The sequence below is a fragment of the Antrostomus carolinensis genome, unplaced genomic scaffold, assembly GCF_000700745.2.
Source record: "Antrostomus carolinensis isolate BGI_N321 unplaced genomic scaffold, ASM70074v2 scaffold19406, whole genome shotgun sequence".
Taxonomy (NCBI): domain Eukaryota; kingdom Metazoa; phylum Chordata; class Aves; order Caprimulgiformes; family Caprimulgidae; genus Antrostomus; species Antrostomus carolinensis.
The window spans coordinates 4,006-19,588 of NW_010319991.1; the positions used below are offsets into that span (position 1 = coordinate 4,006).

A 15,583-nucleotide genomic window follows, 5' to 3' on the forward strand; every position below is an offset into this window, starting at 1 on the left:
CACACTGGTAAGCTGTTTCTCATCAGATTTGCTCTGTAGAAACTTGGTGTGTGAGATGTAGCACCAATAAAACACAATTCACATCATCCACTCAAACAAAGAAGCTGAAAGGGCTGTGCCAGATCCATTGGACACATTCAAATCCAGAGCAGCTTCATTGCATCTGCTGAAAACTTAGTCCTGTTATTTTGCTTCTTCATCTGTAAGTGCACATGTGGGCCAAGCAGGGTGATGGTGGTACTGTTCAGTGTTAATGTACTGAAGTATTAGTGGAAATATTTCCACTATATCAAACGGATTTTGCATCAGACCTGAGCAACAATATGAGATTCCTAATGAAACAAAATAGTTTAGGGATTAAACTGAGACTGAACTGAGACAGGTTTTACAGACTGTGGAGTGAGAGAGGGAGGGAAGGGCTGGTGACAGTGGGATCTAAATTAAAGCACATATTCAGCTTTTACTGGAAAATATGTGACAAATCCCAGGGATTCTCTGATTTGTCTCCTAGCACTGTACGTACCGCGTGCAGCATTCAGCTGTTCTGCCAGTCAGGCCAGTGGAGGTCTCTCGCCTTTTCTTTCGTGTCCCATTGATTCATCTCTGTAAACCCACATGCTGTGCCATTATCTTCTTTTTACTGGGTCTTTTTGAGGGACCAATGTTTCATCAAACTGATAATTGCAGATTCTGCGTGCAGGTTTCCACCACAGTGAACAGAGGCAGAATTGCTCTGAATGTGCTTTGTTTTGGATGCTGAACTTTTTGTGACTGAGGCTTTTAATGGAAGGGGGGATGAGTTGTCACGTATACATTATTGGAAAACTATAGTTTACTTGTCAACTGTTGTTTAAAAGTGTTGTGATTTGGTGTATAGATACATTTTCTATAGCAGGATAGGAAAATGCCACATATCCAGATGATATAAATCATCAAGACCTCCGTGCCTTCAGATCAGTGGTTTCTGTGGATTTCACTGGGTGAAATACAGCCTTTAAGAAACAACCTCACCCAACTTTTTTTCTTTTACCTTTCCACTCAAAAATCTGTCCCCCATCCCAACAATTGCAGATCTGGCAATTTCTACATGGAAGCTTTTGCTCAGTACAGTACAGTTCAGGAATTATGCACAGAACATGCTTTCTCCATAGCTGGCATGATACTGATGGCAGAAAATGAGGCTCCGTATGGTTTTGGTACACATTGGTAGTATTTATATGGTCAATATTTTAAATGTCTTTAGGTTCTCTGTGTTGCTGATCTAAAAATGCTTCATCTGAGTAGGCTTATTAAAATCAATGGGGCTCTTCATGCACTTCACCTAAATTATTTGTGTAGTTCTTAAAAAAGGGAGGAATCTGCATCTCCAGGTCAATGGAAGAAGGCTGTTGGAGATGACTTTTTTGTATAATTGCTGACTATTTAAAAAGATGCTACTGATGTTTGCTCTGAGAGCCTTTACAGACAAAATTAATCTAGGAAAAGCATAACTGTTACCAATGTAATAGACTGCCTTTATGTTTTAATACATCTTTAAAAGGCCTTTCAATGTGGATTTACTGAAGTTTCCCCCCTGTTTTACAGATACTGTGAATAAGGACACTGAACCCAAAGATCCATATCCCATTCCAAGAAAGATTATGGCTGAACCAGACTACATAGATGATGACAATCCTGAATTAATTAGACCTCAGAAACTAATTAATCCTGTGAAGTCATCCCGGAATCATCAAGATCTCCATAGAGAGCTGCTTATGAATCAGAAAAGGTAAGAGTCTAAAAATCAGTTCTACCACCCACCCACCCCAAACACACAGCTTGAGTTTTAGTTTCATCAAAATGACGTTGTACCTGCAACCTAGCAGACACATTTTGTTAATTCACATCTTATAGATGAAATTACTCTGATTCTTAACTGTGGTGTTGATTTCTGTTTGAATTTCAGTTGCTCTGCAAAAACTTACTGTAAAAGACTTCTCACTTTGTTTTTATGAATACTCACAAAGGGTGGTTTTTTGGAGGAAGCAGTTCAGTTCTCCCCTGTCACATTTCGTATTGGTTACCTGGGCACTGTACTTTGTTTTGAACTCTTAATTTTATCAATTATTTGTCAAAATTTTGCTGTTACCAGCAGGATGATAAAATCTGTGGGTTTTCACTATTCCCAGCGCACTGAGTTTATGGGGCCCCTTTTAAATCAAATAAATAATATATTTTATTTCACATGAAACTGTTCTCTACTTACTTGGTCTTTCTTGCAATGCAGTGTGATAGTCTGGTGCCTGCTCCACTTCTGCACAAGTGTTTCTTTGTATGTTATGCAAATGCTGCTTCCTCCATTCTAGAATGGGATGCACAGCTGTTACTCTGTATATTGCTTTTAAAGATGTAAATAATTGGAACTTGATTTCATCAACTTCAGAGACAGAAATAGCCAAAGTTCTGTTATAAATCTCTTCAGCAATGGAGGACTCATTTAGAAAACAGATTAAGAAAATAGCCACCAGACCACACGGTGGAGGAAAAGCCACCAAGCCTGTTGAGCCTTCTCCGTTTAAACAAACAGAAACTAACTACAATATAAATTAGTGACTTAGTGCGTTGAAGCCACCCAAAATGGAGTTTCCAAAGGCAACACTGTGGGAATCCACAAAACAGAAGTAGAAGAACAGTATTTCAGAGTGTGTTTGAGAATAATGTTGCTGGTAGCAGCCATTCAGGCTTTTTGAGACCCCAGACCTTGATAAAGAAGAGGAGGACGCTATTGCTTTGGCTACTCGAGCACAGCTGGATTTGTCTGTTTGACAGGAAGAGTCACATTATAAAAGTTTCTCTCCTTTTTCCACCCCTCCCCCCTCTGGTGAGGTAGTATTTTGAGGAGAGAAGGGGTCTTTTCTATGCACAATTGTAAAATCCTCACAAATGCTAGGCTTAGGTACTTAATTCTAAATGAATTGCATATACAATAGAGCATTTCTTTAGTGATGAAGAAGGAGAAATGTTTTACAGAATGCCAACTGAATTGGAAGAAACTGGCCTAAATAGGTGTTTGTCCTATTTTTTGTTAATGGGATTAAACATCAAAGTCAGTTTCTAGCACCAAGAAGTTTATAGTCATTGAAAGAAAGATATTGAAGTTTCCCGACTTATGATCTTATTCTGAAGGATGTGGAGGCTGCAATAAATTAAGGCTATTTTTTTTTCTTTAAAGTTTGAGAAAACATAAAGCACTTTTAAATAGTATGGAGTTCTTTTCTTCTAGGAGAATATCCTATTACACAGAGGAATTGTGCAGTCCTCAATACCCACTCTTCTCTTACTGTGATTTTGATTAACTGAAGCTGTTAATTTTAGATTCTTATTTATTGGTGCAGAAATGAAATACTTAGAGGGTTTTCACCAGCAGAAAAAATTGTATTTTTGAAAAGAGGGTTAGTCTTCTGTGCTTCATGCCACTCTACTACCTCTGATATAAATGCTTTTTGGTAATGTTGATATTAGGATTGTGTTCTGCTTTGTTACTGCAAATTGCCATAGGTATGGAGGACTTTTAGTGCTCTTACAGAAGTCTGCTTAACATGTGCCTTTTTTTATTGTGGAGACTCAGTGTAGGCACCAGCAGCTTCACTTTTTGACCAGTCAGCTCTGAACAGCCATTTCTGGATCGTAGAAGATACTAGCCAGTGCTGGTCCAATCATTCTCCACATTCTACTTGTGAGGAGTGTCTGTTGGGTCTTGAACTGATGTAGTTAATTTACCTGCAGAGTTGTTTTGGGCAAACAAAGATCCAGGTTGTGGTACATCAAGGCACTGGTCACTTACAGAATCATACAATCACTTAGGTTGGAAGAGACCTTTGAGATCATTGAGTCTAACTGCAAACCCAACACTGCCAAGTCCACCACTAAACCATGTCCCTAAGCACCACTTCTACTCATCTTTTAAATATCTCCGGGGATGGTGACTCCACCACTTCCCCGGGCAGCCTGTTCCAATGCTTGACAACCCTCTCAGTGAAAATTTTTTTCCTAATATCCAATCAAAACCTCTTCTTATCTTAAACTATTTTTACTTATTAGGACTCAGCCTCAGCTCTGCAGAGTATTGGTCCTGTCCTTTCCAGAGGTTTTAACCCTATCATCTCTAACTTATCTTATAGTACACTTTGCTTACTCTAAATCAAAGCTTTAGGATTTTTTATTTAACCAGAACAATCACCAGGAGGTGACACAAGACTCTCAGTTAATCCAGTAGCCATCTGTTGGTTGCTTTTCCTTCTTACATAGGAGAATGAAAATAGGATTGATGTTACAGTTGTTTTTTTACAGATCTGACTACCAACCCCACTTTATTAGACTGAGAGGTTGTATTTACTTGTCTCTTCTGCATGTCCCCTTTATTCTAGCTACAGCATGTCTAAATCACTCTTGTGCCACTGATTTCTTATGGTGCAACCTTACCTATAAAAAAAGCAGGACCGAGTTGCCCCCTCCCTGGAAGTGTTCAAGGCCAGGTTGGGTGAGGGTTTGAGCAACCTGGTCTAGTGGAAGGTGTCCCTGCTTGTGGCAGGGGGGTTGGAACTGGATGATCTTTGAGATCCCTTCCAGCCCAGACCGTTCTATGATTCTATGAGTAATGTTACTTAGGAACTTGCCTCTGCTTCATAGCTGTCTTGGTTGCTAAATGCAAACATGGAAGTCTCCATTGATTCAGCTCTCACTGACCCAGTAACAGTAGCTGTAGTAGTAAAAAAAAATCACTCCAGCTTTTCTGTGCCTGGCTTAAGCTTTATGTGTTAAAATGTAATTAAAATAGCATGAAAAATAAATTATTAACACAATCTTACAGCTTCTGTTGCATTCAGGCCATGAGATCTATTATGCGAAATAGGGAACAGCATTTTCATGTTGCTAAATATTTGATTTTGCTGCCAGGGTATGTACAGGGATAGAGTGTTACATAATATATGGAGTCATTCATAGATGTCACAATAAAATGGCATTTTAATGTATTATTGGACATGCTGTCAGATATACATATTATGGAAGAATTAGGCAACTGCAGATATATAGTAAGTAGGGAAGGGTAAAAATACACTTTCTGAAAGCTTATTCAGATTACTGAATTTCTTAAAGTTGAAATAAAAAAATGGTTTATGTTAAACTCAGTGCTGGATGTTTGCACATAATAGTCTTCACAGGGAAGATGACAATAACAAAGGCCAATTTTGTATCTTTCTACTCTGACTTTAGTGACACTAATATCTGAATAACAGGGAGAGCTTTGAATCCTGTAACAAATTTTGAAAACATCGTAGTATAACAGAGATAAAAGAAATAGCTGAAGTCACAAAAATAAGTAGCAGTGAGTGTGCATCTGTGTGTGTGCCTGTATAAATAAAGTCATGCATCTTCCCAAAGAGGAAGCTTTCTCATTTTAGAGTAGTTGGCTTGGAAAACAATTTATGCTGAACAGACTTGAAACATTCACTTGATGTAATACCTAAAGTCATGTGAGAGGGAGAGTCCTCCAGCCTTTGTCTGGTCTCCACGGTGACTGAAACATTTTTTTTTCTGGATTTTTGTTGTCTTAGCCTCTTTGTGATTTTGAATGTAGACTGGGAGCTCTCACTGGAAATGGCTTCACAGCCAGGCATGGATAAAGCTCTCACATTTTCAAGGAAGGACAGAATCCACAATTTCTGGAGCAATGTGACAAAACCCAGATGGAGACCACTTTTTAGGTCTGTCCATGCAAACTTCTATGTGCTTAATACCCTGCATAGGACTGCAGAATCTCTCCATGTTATCAGCCAGCAAGGGAAGTCTCTTTGTCCAAAATTTGTTTCCAGCTCTGCTAGAGTCTTGATTTGTGATGGTTTTTTTAATACTTTCTTCTGGAATTGAGAGAATAGAGGGAAGACTAAAGATGAAAGTAAAAATAGTGAATTATCCAGCAGAAATACTAGCGTGCGTGTTAAAGAGAAATATCCTCTGTAGTAATATAACTTAAATTCTAATTTGGGGTTTTTGTTAGAAACCACGCAAATGTCTGCATGTTTTTTTATTTCAATTAATTATTTATATGCCAGTGTATCTAAATAAATAACTACTTGACTTTAGAAAAACCTGCCTACGATTGTGTGAATTTCTGATAATTAAAACTGATCTTTCTTCCCTGTTTCCCCCGCTCCTCCCATTTAATTTGAAGGGGTCTTGCACCTCAGAACAAACCAGAACTACAGAAAGTGATGGAGAAAAGGAAACGAGATCAAGTTATTAAACAACAAAAAGAAGAGGAAGCACAAAAGAAGAAATCAGACCTGGAAATAGAGCTACTGAAACGGCAGCAGAAACTGGAGCAGGTAGGATGGGGAATAACACTGCCTTTGCACATCTGCATCCGAGCTGCTCACCTGATGCTCCCTTTGTAGACAGGAAAGAAGCAGCAGCCAATTCTTGTCACATTTCCTCTGATCAAATGCAGGCATCTTTTTTTAGGATGAGTTAAATCACACTCTACAATTACCTATTTGTTATTTACTGTATAGGAACTGCATATGGTGCCTACCTTTGGTCAAATGAATCGTGCAATCAGACACCAGGAATGAGTGTGGAGCACTGACCTTATTTAACCGTTGAGACTGTGGTGCATTAGTCAACTTTGTGGTCTAACTATTAAGAAATGAAGCACTAAGAATGGCTGTTAGACTGCAGTGCATCGAAACTAGATGCATAATGAATAAAAATAGCAATTGATACTTTCTCCTGGGTTATGTAAGAAACCAGATGACTTTAAAAAGGTCTTTTGTAGCCTTAAAACATATGAGCCCATTGCCGTTTTCAAATGAAGGAAAAGATCCTCAGACCCGGAGTGTGAAGATGATGTGGAGTTGGTGCTCACTGTGGTGAAGCTTGCTGCTAGAGCACAGGGCCTGCCAAATGTCTCTGTGCCTCTTAAGGCACTTTGTGTACCTGTGAGGAAATACTTCTACAGTGAACAACTCATCAGTCACTGTGCATCAAGCACTGTGGGGGTTTTTTAAATAAATGAATGCTTTAGAACAGTATCTCCTGTTTTTCTCAATGGAAATCAATTAAGCCAAACAATGACTCTATTAAAAATGAGGTGTAATCCCATAATTATTTAGGTTTTAGAGGTTTTATTGTAGTTTTGTTTTAATTAAGATTAGAAATATTTTTGGAGGGAGAAAGCTATTGTATTTTTAAGTGTACCATCCTGTCATGTTTCCTTTCTCCTCTTAAGGGTCCAGCTTCAAATGGTTCAGCTTCTGGGAAGATTTTATTTGAAACTGAGCCATCCAAGAATGTATGTAGAATAGAAAATTCTGTTAGAAGAGGAAAAGCCTGCCCATTGCAAACAATGTTGTGATTTTGTAAACATCATAGGAATGGCATTAATTGACAACACAGCTCATGGAGGAACATTGTCATGATTTACTGTAGCAAGGCATGTCCCTTGCCAGTGAACCAGAGACAAAGGAGAGATTATTTAGGTGAGCTATAAGTGGTGCCCAGTAGGCAGGGAGATCTTGGTCTGTTAAAATAAATAAATAAATAAATAAAGCTCCTTTTAGGAACTTTTGCTAGTTTTCTAAAGGGTTGTTTCCCTCTTCACCATTCCCTGTCAACTTACCTGCCTTGACTGCAGATTGCTAAGCAATCCATATCCTGTGCCATGTGTAAGCTGTGTTCTGTATGGGCACTCTATAGCCTTGCCCCATAGAGCAGAGCATCTAACCTCACATGGTAATTTGGAGTGTCTGCATGGGTGGGAGCTCCAAATGAGTTAAAAATGTCAGTGAGTGGGCTCTCAAAAATGAAAAACTAAGGGCCAATGAGGATTTTTACTTTTTTAATTGCTTTTTTGTGATAGACAAAACAGATACACCAAAAGAGGCTCAAGTTAGATGCAGAAATCCATATCTAGACACTCAAAAATAAATTCTACAAGTGTGCTCAGTAGTAGCTGTTTCACATGTGTTCTCCCACAAGGCACATTTGTCCTTGTCTTGTTGTAAAAGCCAGAAACAGGAATTATTGTTGTTTATTTAATGAAGATGTCCAAGAATTTCTTCAAAAATTCTTCATCTTGTTCTTGTATGGGGCTTGCAGGGTTTTTGTCCATCTGGCAAAGGTGGGCATCTGGAACGAGCTAGAGACAAGAATTTGAAAAGGTTTATTGTTTATGAGAACAGATACTCCCAAAAAAATGCAACTTTATCTTTTCCATGAGAGAAAGAAAGGAAGCCGTTTAAGAGTTTTGCATGGCCACTTATTGAAACCTTTATTATTTGCCTTGTATTTCAATGATCTGTTTTATATCCCCCTTTTTTTTTTCACATGTGATTCCCTTTTAAGCTGGAACTGGAGCAACAGAAGATACAGGAAGAGCAGGAAAATGCACCTGAGTTTGTCAAAGTCAAGGGCAACTTGAGGAGGACGGTCCAGGAAGCAACAGAAGCACCAGACTCCTAGAAGCCAGCGCCTGCTAAGACTTCCAGCTTTCCTGCAGAGAGAGGCTTTTGCAAGTTGTCTCAGATTTACCCCTCGAGAGGGAAAATAACAGCATCCAGCTGACACTTTACTGAAGATGAGATTTTTCGTCCCTGGGACGTGTGGATTAAAAAGACAGTACCTTAAACAGATCGACTTGCCAAATGCAGTCCTGAGATCAATGGATAAGGAGCCTGTTTGTCAGTTCAGTATCATGGACCTGACGTGCTTGCTCAGAGATTTTAACCAGGGATACTAGAGAAACTCCTTCAGTGTTGCACTGCTTTATCTCTTGTGATCCTAGTTTAGTGGAGATACACAGATTATATTTTGCTTTAAAACAGAACAAATATCCTCCAGTGATTTCTTATGAAGCTTTGCAGTGCAGGTAAATTTCCTCCATCTAGACCAACAGCCTATGTATATCCCACAATAATTTGTGTTCAGTTGGAATTTTTATCAAATCTGGGAGGATACGAGGTGTATTGATCACTGCTGCCCATCCCCACTAGGATAGGCAGGTGTGGGCAAACCGAGAATGCTTAAATCTCACCAGCAGTGAATAGTTAAGCAGCCTTAAACCCCGGTTCTCCCTGTTTGGCATGTAGAAGTTGGGCTATGGAAAAAGCAGAAATCTGATGATCCCCTCACCAGGGAGAATTAGAAGCTGATTTATCTCTATCTCCAAACTTACACCATTGTATACAAGCCTGTGCAGTGCTACCTGTGAATTTACCTCTCAATGCGAAATGACCTGTCTTCTTTTTGTGTGTTGAAATCCTACTTACTTTGCTGTTGTGGCCTTTCTTCTCCAAGGACATGCTGATCTGAGTGTAGTGTTAACACATTCCTTGGTAGTGTTTAAACTCAATTGCTGGAACTGAAATCAGGCATCTGATCTGCCATCAGTTCCTGCTCTTTGCTTGCAGGAACTTGTTGCAGTTCCTGCAACAGAGCAGTGTTTAAGCCAAGCCAAACTGATCATTGGAATCTACTGAAATGGATTTTTTTCCCTAAAGGGAGGCATAAAATGAAGTTCATTTTATCCCATCCTCCCTTTAGCCTCAAGAAAGAAGGGAAGTGTGTTACCACTGAGTCTTAGGGTCCAATTCTGTCACCTTCTGCTTTTCCACAAGTTGCCCCAGTGACTTGCCATTAAATAAAACATTGCTCAGCTTGCGCAGGGATGGCAGAATCTGATCCTTCATGCTTATGACTACTAGTTATCCAGGGAAGTCTGGGATGAGGAGAGGGGAACAGATTACTCATGTAGGATTATAGAATTGGATTCTTAAACTGGTGTGAATGGGTGTAGATATCTTCAGAATCTGGGGAGAAATCCTCATCTGCCTTGGTCGGCTCACTCCTAGCTCTCACTGAAGCTGCGTTCATCCATATCAGCTGAGGATCTAATCCTAGTCTTTGCCTTAGGATGCTAAACAAAATAATTTCTACTTTGTAATGACATTGGACATAACTGTTTGAGAACACTTTTTATTAATATCAACAGTGGCGTGTTTGTATTGTAGAGGTGGTGGGGGAGGGTTTGTTGGTTTGTTTTGTAGTTCCTTTTGCCTTTCCTGTAAGTATTGGATGTTTTCAATACAATTTCAGCATAGCACTTGGGACAAAATGGTCACAATTAGAAGTGTTTCCTAGATACAGACTTCAATCTGTCAAGATCCAGGCATTTTTTATGAGGACAGAATCGGATTGAGAGTGAATTGAATTGTGATAAGTATATTGCCATTGAGTTAGACTTGCAGCGTGACTCATGTCTGGAAGATTAAATGTGAAGATGGTCTACCAGGCTGTTCAGATTATGGACATACAAAAGGCAAAGGCCAAATGTAAGACTCTTCCATGTATTTTCTCAACAAAGGAACACCCTGAGTGCTGTAGGTTCTTCCCTCTCTCCTTCCTTTCTGGAAGGAGATCATCTTCCTTTCTGGCAGCACATTATTCAAACACTTGCACTGATCGAGTTTGTATCATGTTGTTGAGACAGCACTATCTAGAAGCCTTTCACACCATGCTCATGTTTTATTTTAACCGCTCCCAGCCTACCAAACTTCATGCCTCTTGGTTTCCACTCCGCAATTAACCTTCTGCTCAGTATGGAAATGTTGAGAGATTGGTGAGGAAGCCCTCCTCTGGCTTGAGCAGGCCATTTCTTCTCTGCCATTTCCCCACTGTGAGCATGGCAATCCTACCATGAATGCACAGTGAAATGAAGTTGTTTTAATTCAGATGGCATGGGAGTCGGTGGGGGACAAGGACCTGTCTTTGGCTTCAGGGGATGTGCTAGATTGGGCCCTTCAAGGCTGAAGGTGTTCTGCTTTCTCTCCATGTTAGCTTGTGATTCAGGGTAGAGTTTCTCTTTCTGAAACATGGGAGGCCAGGAAACTCCCTTGTACATACAGCGTGAAGTAGGTTTTTGTTTTCAGTTGGATTTACTTCTCTGTGTGAACAGAACATCAACGTGTGTTGGAACATCTTTGAATTCTGCTGACTCTTTACTCTAGGAATCCCAGCCACCTTCATGTCAATTTGACAGGCAAAAGCTTGTCTTTAAAATCAGGATTGGGCTAGAATGGGCAACCCTTAAATGGGTGGTCAGCTAGTCGCACCACAAGTGTCCTGTGCAGCTACTCAAGTGAGAAACTGCTTGCCAGTGAGCATAAGCAATTCCTGGTCTGCCCTTTAGCCATATGGGTTTTCAAGCAATCTGGCAAATACATCAGTGATTTGAAAATGGCTCGCTTACCACTTTGTACTTTTTTAAAACTCTTGCTTTTTGATAGTATAGTAGTAAATTTTTTAGCATTTTTGTGGCTTTAACCTTCTGTTAATACCTGCACTTGTTTGAGTGTACATATATAAATATATATAAATATAAAAAGGGAGCCTTAATGGATTTGTTTTCATAATTTAATATTTTTTGTATTTGCTCTTGTATAATTGTTTTTAACTAAAGGTATGACAAGAATGAGGGTGGAATACTTAGAACCAAAGTTATGCTTAATAAAATCTGCTACATGCTTGGCGTACGTGGTGGTGTCTGTCGTGTCCTGCCGAAAACAAAACCTCGGGGACTGCGCTGAGATATCCAGGTTATTTAAAATTCTGCATTGCAGGGGTAAGTATTAAGATCATGATGACTTTTGGTTCCTTAAAACTGCATCTGTCTTTGTATATGTAAAATTATTGGCAAAATAGTTGGCAGAAAAAGCTTGTTGGGTCACTTAGCTGCCCAGCAGAAAAGGACCTGGGGGTGTTGGTCAACAGCAGCTGAACATGACCCAGCAGTGTGCCCAGGTGGCCAAGAAGGGCAATGGCATCCTGGCCTGTGTCAGGAACAGTGTGGCCAGCAGGACCAGGGGAGTGATTGTGCCCCTGTACTGGGCACTGGTGAGGCTGCACTTCAAGTGCTGGGTTCAGTTTTGGGCCCCTCACTCCAAGAAGGACATGGAGGTGCTGGAGTGTGTCCAGAGAAGGGCAACGGAGCTGGTGAAGGGTCTGGAGCACAAGTGTGCTGAGGAGCAGCTGAGGGAGCAGGGGTTGTTGAGCCTGGAGAAAAGGAGGCTGAGGGGAGACCTAATTGCTGTCTACAACTCCCTGAAAGGAGCCTGTAGAGAGGTGGGTGTTGGTCTCTTCTCCCAAGTCACAAGTGACAGGACAAGAGGGAACGGCCTTAAGTTGCGCCAGGGGAGGTTTAGATTGGATATTAGCAAAAAATTCTTCACCGAAAGGGTTGTCAAGTATTGGAACAGGCTACCCAGGGCAGTGGTGGAGTCACCATCCCTGGAGGGATTTAAAGGACGTGTACATGTGCTACTTGGGGACATGCTTTAGCGGTGAACTTGGCAATGCTGGGTTTACCGTTGGACTAGATGATCATAATGATCTTTTCCAACAAGACTATTCTATGATTCTATGATTAATCTTATTTTCTTTTGAATGTTTTTGATGCAGAAAACTCTTAGGACTCTGTAGCTGTTTGTCTAGCACAAGGTGAGGCAGAGCATGAGGGAAAACTTCTGAGGGGAATCAGATGTCTGTGGAAATCATTCCCTATCCTGCCAGCTTCATCAAAGTGCACCAGGCAAAATTCGACCTTGGAATCGTTAGCATTGCAACAGCTCCATCCTAAAAGGGAGTAAGGAGAGAGTAATGACTCTGGTCATGGGTTTGGTCCTGCAAAGGTCCTTTTAATTTAGCCAATGCTCAAGCCTGTTGTTCTAGTAGGAGAAACTCGGACATGAGAAGGAAAGTGAATGCCCAAAGGATTTGCTGGGTTGGGGTCTGATTGCTCAGTGCCATTGCTAAGAACAAAATCCTGTGTCAACAGCAGACAGAGAAAATGAGCAGGGGGGAGGAACAGGAGTGGAACAGGTGTGGGTCATCAATTCTCTACAAAGATCCTCAGCTCTTACTGGTGAGCTCTGGTCAGTCAAGGACAGGTGGTGATGGAGGGGCAGCTGGAGAGGAGTGTGGGGTGAAACAAAGTGGGGGAGGAGAAGAGGAGTGAATTCAGAACAGATGTCAGGAAATGCTTTTTCCTTCAGAAACTGCTCAGCATGTGGAATGGGTTCTGGCAGTACTGCTGATGCAATGATGCTGGACCTGCTCCAGGAGCTGTCAAATGTGGGGGAGGTAAGAAAGAAAGAAAGACTAGAGAGTTAATAAGCCCTGGGTTTCTCTGGATTGTTGGACATACTGCCCTGTGTTCTTCTACCTCAAGCCTATCCAAATGTGTTTTGAATTATCCTTTGATATATCACTCTGGCTCCAGAAAGAAAACAGCAAGGGCACGTGATCTGCTTTTGTAGCATGTCCAGCAGAAAAGATGATCTTCCTTTTGTAGGATTTTTTGGTTGCATTGAGCTAATACGTTTTGTCATGTGGCTTTGCAAGCACTGGTCTGCTGGGGGCTTTGCTTGTGCTCCCGTGGCCATATGCAGATGGATTGTGTCATGCCATAGCTGTGTGGAAAGAAGTACCTTGAGGTCCCTTGGCTGCTGTTACAGAGTCCATGGATGGCATTCATAACCTAAAATGGCTGATGACACTTGTGGTGACCAGTTGCACTTAAGAAAATAGTTGAACAAGACAGCTGGATACAGAACAGCTTCAGCAGTGCAGTTTCCATAGGATCAGAACTGACATCTTCAGGGTGAAGAATGGGAGGACAAGTTGGGTTCTCAAGACATCACAATAGGAAGAGCACAAACACTCAATATGATCTGGAGGAGTGGAAATACAAGGTATCTTCCCCCCCCACCCTGCCACTTTAAATGTTTGTGTTCTGCTGGAGATCATTTATCTGTCAGAGTAAACGTTTGTGGTGCCATTGTCAATATTAAGATGACTGTCCTTGATGGAGGTGGTGGAAACCATGGCCAGGGCAAGTATTTAGTGGTGGTAATATGGCACAGACATCCTGACTCCCACTCCAGCGCTTGTTTTCCACAGAAAGTCTTTTGGCATTGCTTTAGACCTTAGCTAAAGGCTTCATTGGGTCCACCACACTGCTGGTGTTACCTCTCCAATTCTTTGGGTACCCAGGGGTCTATTTTGCTGAACTTCAGGTAGGTGCATTTGAGCGAATCATCTGCTTCTCATTGATATCAGCACAGAGAAATCAGCCCTGTGGAGCACAGTTCCCTTCATTTCCTTTGACTGTAAAGGAGTGTGCAGTGCCTGGCTTGGAGGGAATGTCATCTATGTTGCAAAGACTCTGGAGCTGGGCAATTCACATGCCACCTCTCAACCACCCGTTCTTTTTCATGGTGCTTTCCTCCCCAGGAATGATGAGGCACCTGGATAACTTCAGTAAATTTGGCCCTTAATCTCTGTGTGGTTCATAAACTGATGAAGAGCCTGTCTCTCCACTGTGCTCACTGGCTCTGGTGCTTTGTGCCATAGAGTCTTCAGCTGAGCCCCCGAGGTGCTGGGGGGACATGTCGCCTCTGCAGGGGACTGGAGAGAAGGGACCTGCCCCAGGGCAAACATCGGCCAGTGGGACGGGAGGTGGCATCTCTATGATTCTATGATTCAGGTTGCCCAAGGAAGTTGTAGATGCCCCCTCCCTGGAAGTGTTTAAGGCCAGGCTGGATGAGGGTTTGAGCAACCTGGTCTAGTGGAAGGTGTCCCTGCTGATGGCAGGGGGGTTGGAACTGGATGATCTTTAAGGTCCCTTCCAATCCAAACCATTCTATGATTTCCACAGTGGTGGTGAGGGAAGGGAGGGGGACATAAAAGCACCTGAGAAGGGGTTCCAAGAGCCAGAACACCCACTACAGCTGTAGTACTTAATTAACTGAGTAATCATTTTTGGAATTAACTTCTATTATGTACCCAAGTCTAATCTCTCCAGTGGATGGCATGAGCAATTTAACACAGATTGAGACTGGCACCGGAAAACTTCAGCCTGATTAGGTGGGAAGAAGAAACGTGCTTCTTTTCCTCTTTTCAGCTGTTCGGAAACAAATCTTTCATAATGCAATTGAAATGCCAAGTCTGCTTCATTGTGCTTGAAAATTAAAGAGCACCCACAAGCCTAAGCCCCTTAGCAGGGTTCATTTGAAGCACACACTGGTATGGAAAGGCAAAGGGAGCTGCCTGCAGAGCGCTGAATCCCACCTGCACCGGAGTCAGGGCAGGCAGCCCAGCCCAGCTGAAACCATCTCCCTGGAGAAGGGGTTATGTCCAACAGGACCTGTCTTTGAACTCTCCTTTGGTAAATGAAGCCTAAAAGACTCTCTGATGAAAAGATCAGGAATTTGCTTTCATCAGTAGTGGTAGGAAAAGAGAGAGAACATTTAAACTTAACATTGTTAAACCTGGAAAGCCCTTCATCACTGCAGGAGTGGACCATAAGGAGTAATTTTCCATGATGTACAATTTTGGCACTCACCTTCATCCAGCTTTATTTCTGTGCTAATCATTTAGGTGAATTGAATTCTCCTCCATACAATTTCAGGATACCACCTTCACAAGCTGAGCTCAGCAAAAAAGTGGCTTTTGGAAATGTGCTAAGCACATGGTCCGTATACTTCACAGC

General features: G+C 41.5%; 1 protein-coding gene across 1 annotated transcript; it reads left to right on the top strand.

The window, feature by feature from the left end:
- The first annotated feature begins 1,583 nt into the window (after positions 1–1,583).
- FAM107B (family with sequence similarity 107 member B) lies at positions 1,584–9,117 on the top strand. Its single transcript, XM_010169471.2, has 3 exons — positions 1,584–1,768; positions 6,212–6,365; positions 8,383–9,117. The coding sequence occupies exons 1-3, from the start codon at positions 1,641–1,643 to the stop codon at positions 8,497–8,499; spliced, it is 399 nt and encodes a 132-aa protein (XP_010167773.1). The 5' UTR covers positions 1,584–1,640; the 3' UTR covers positions 8,500–9,117.
- Positions 9,118–15,583: the final 6,466 nt, after the last annotated feature.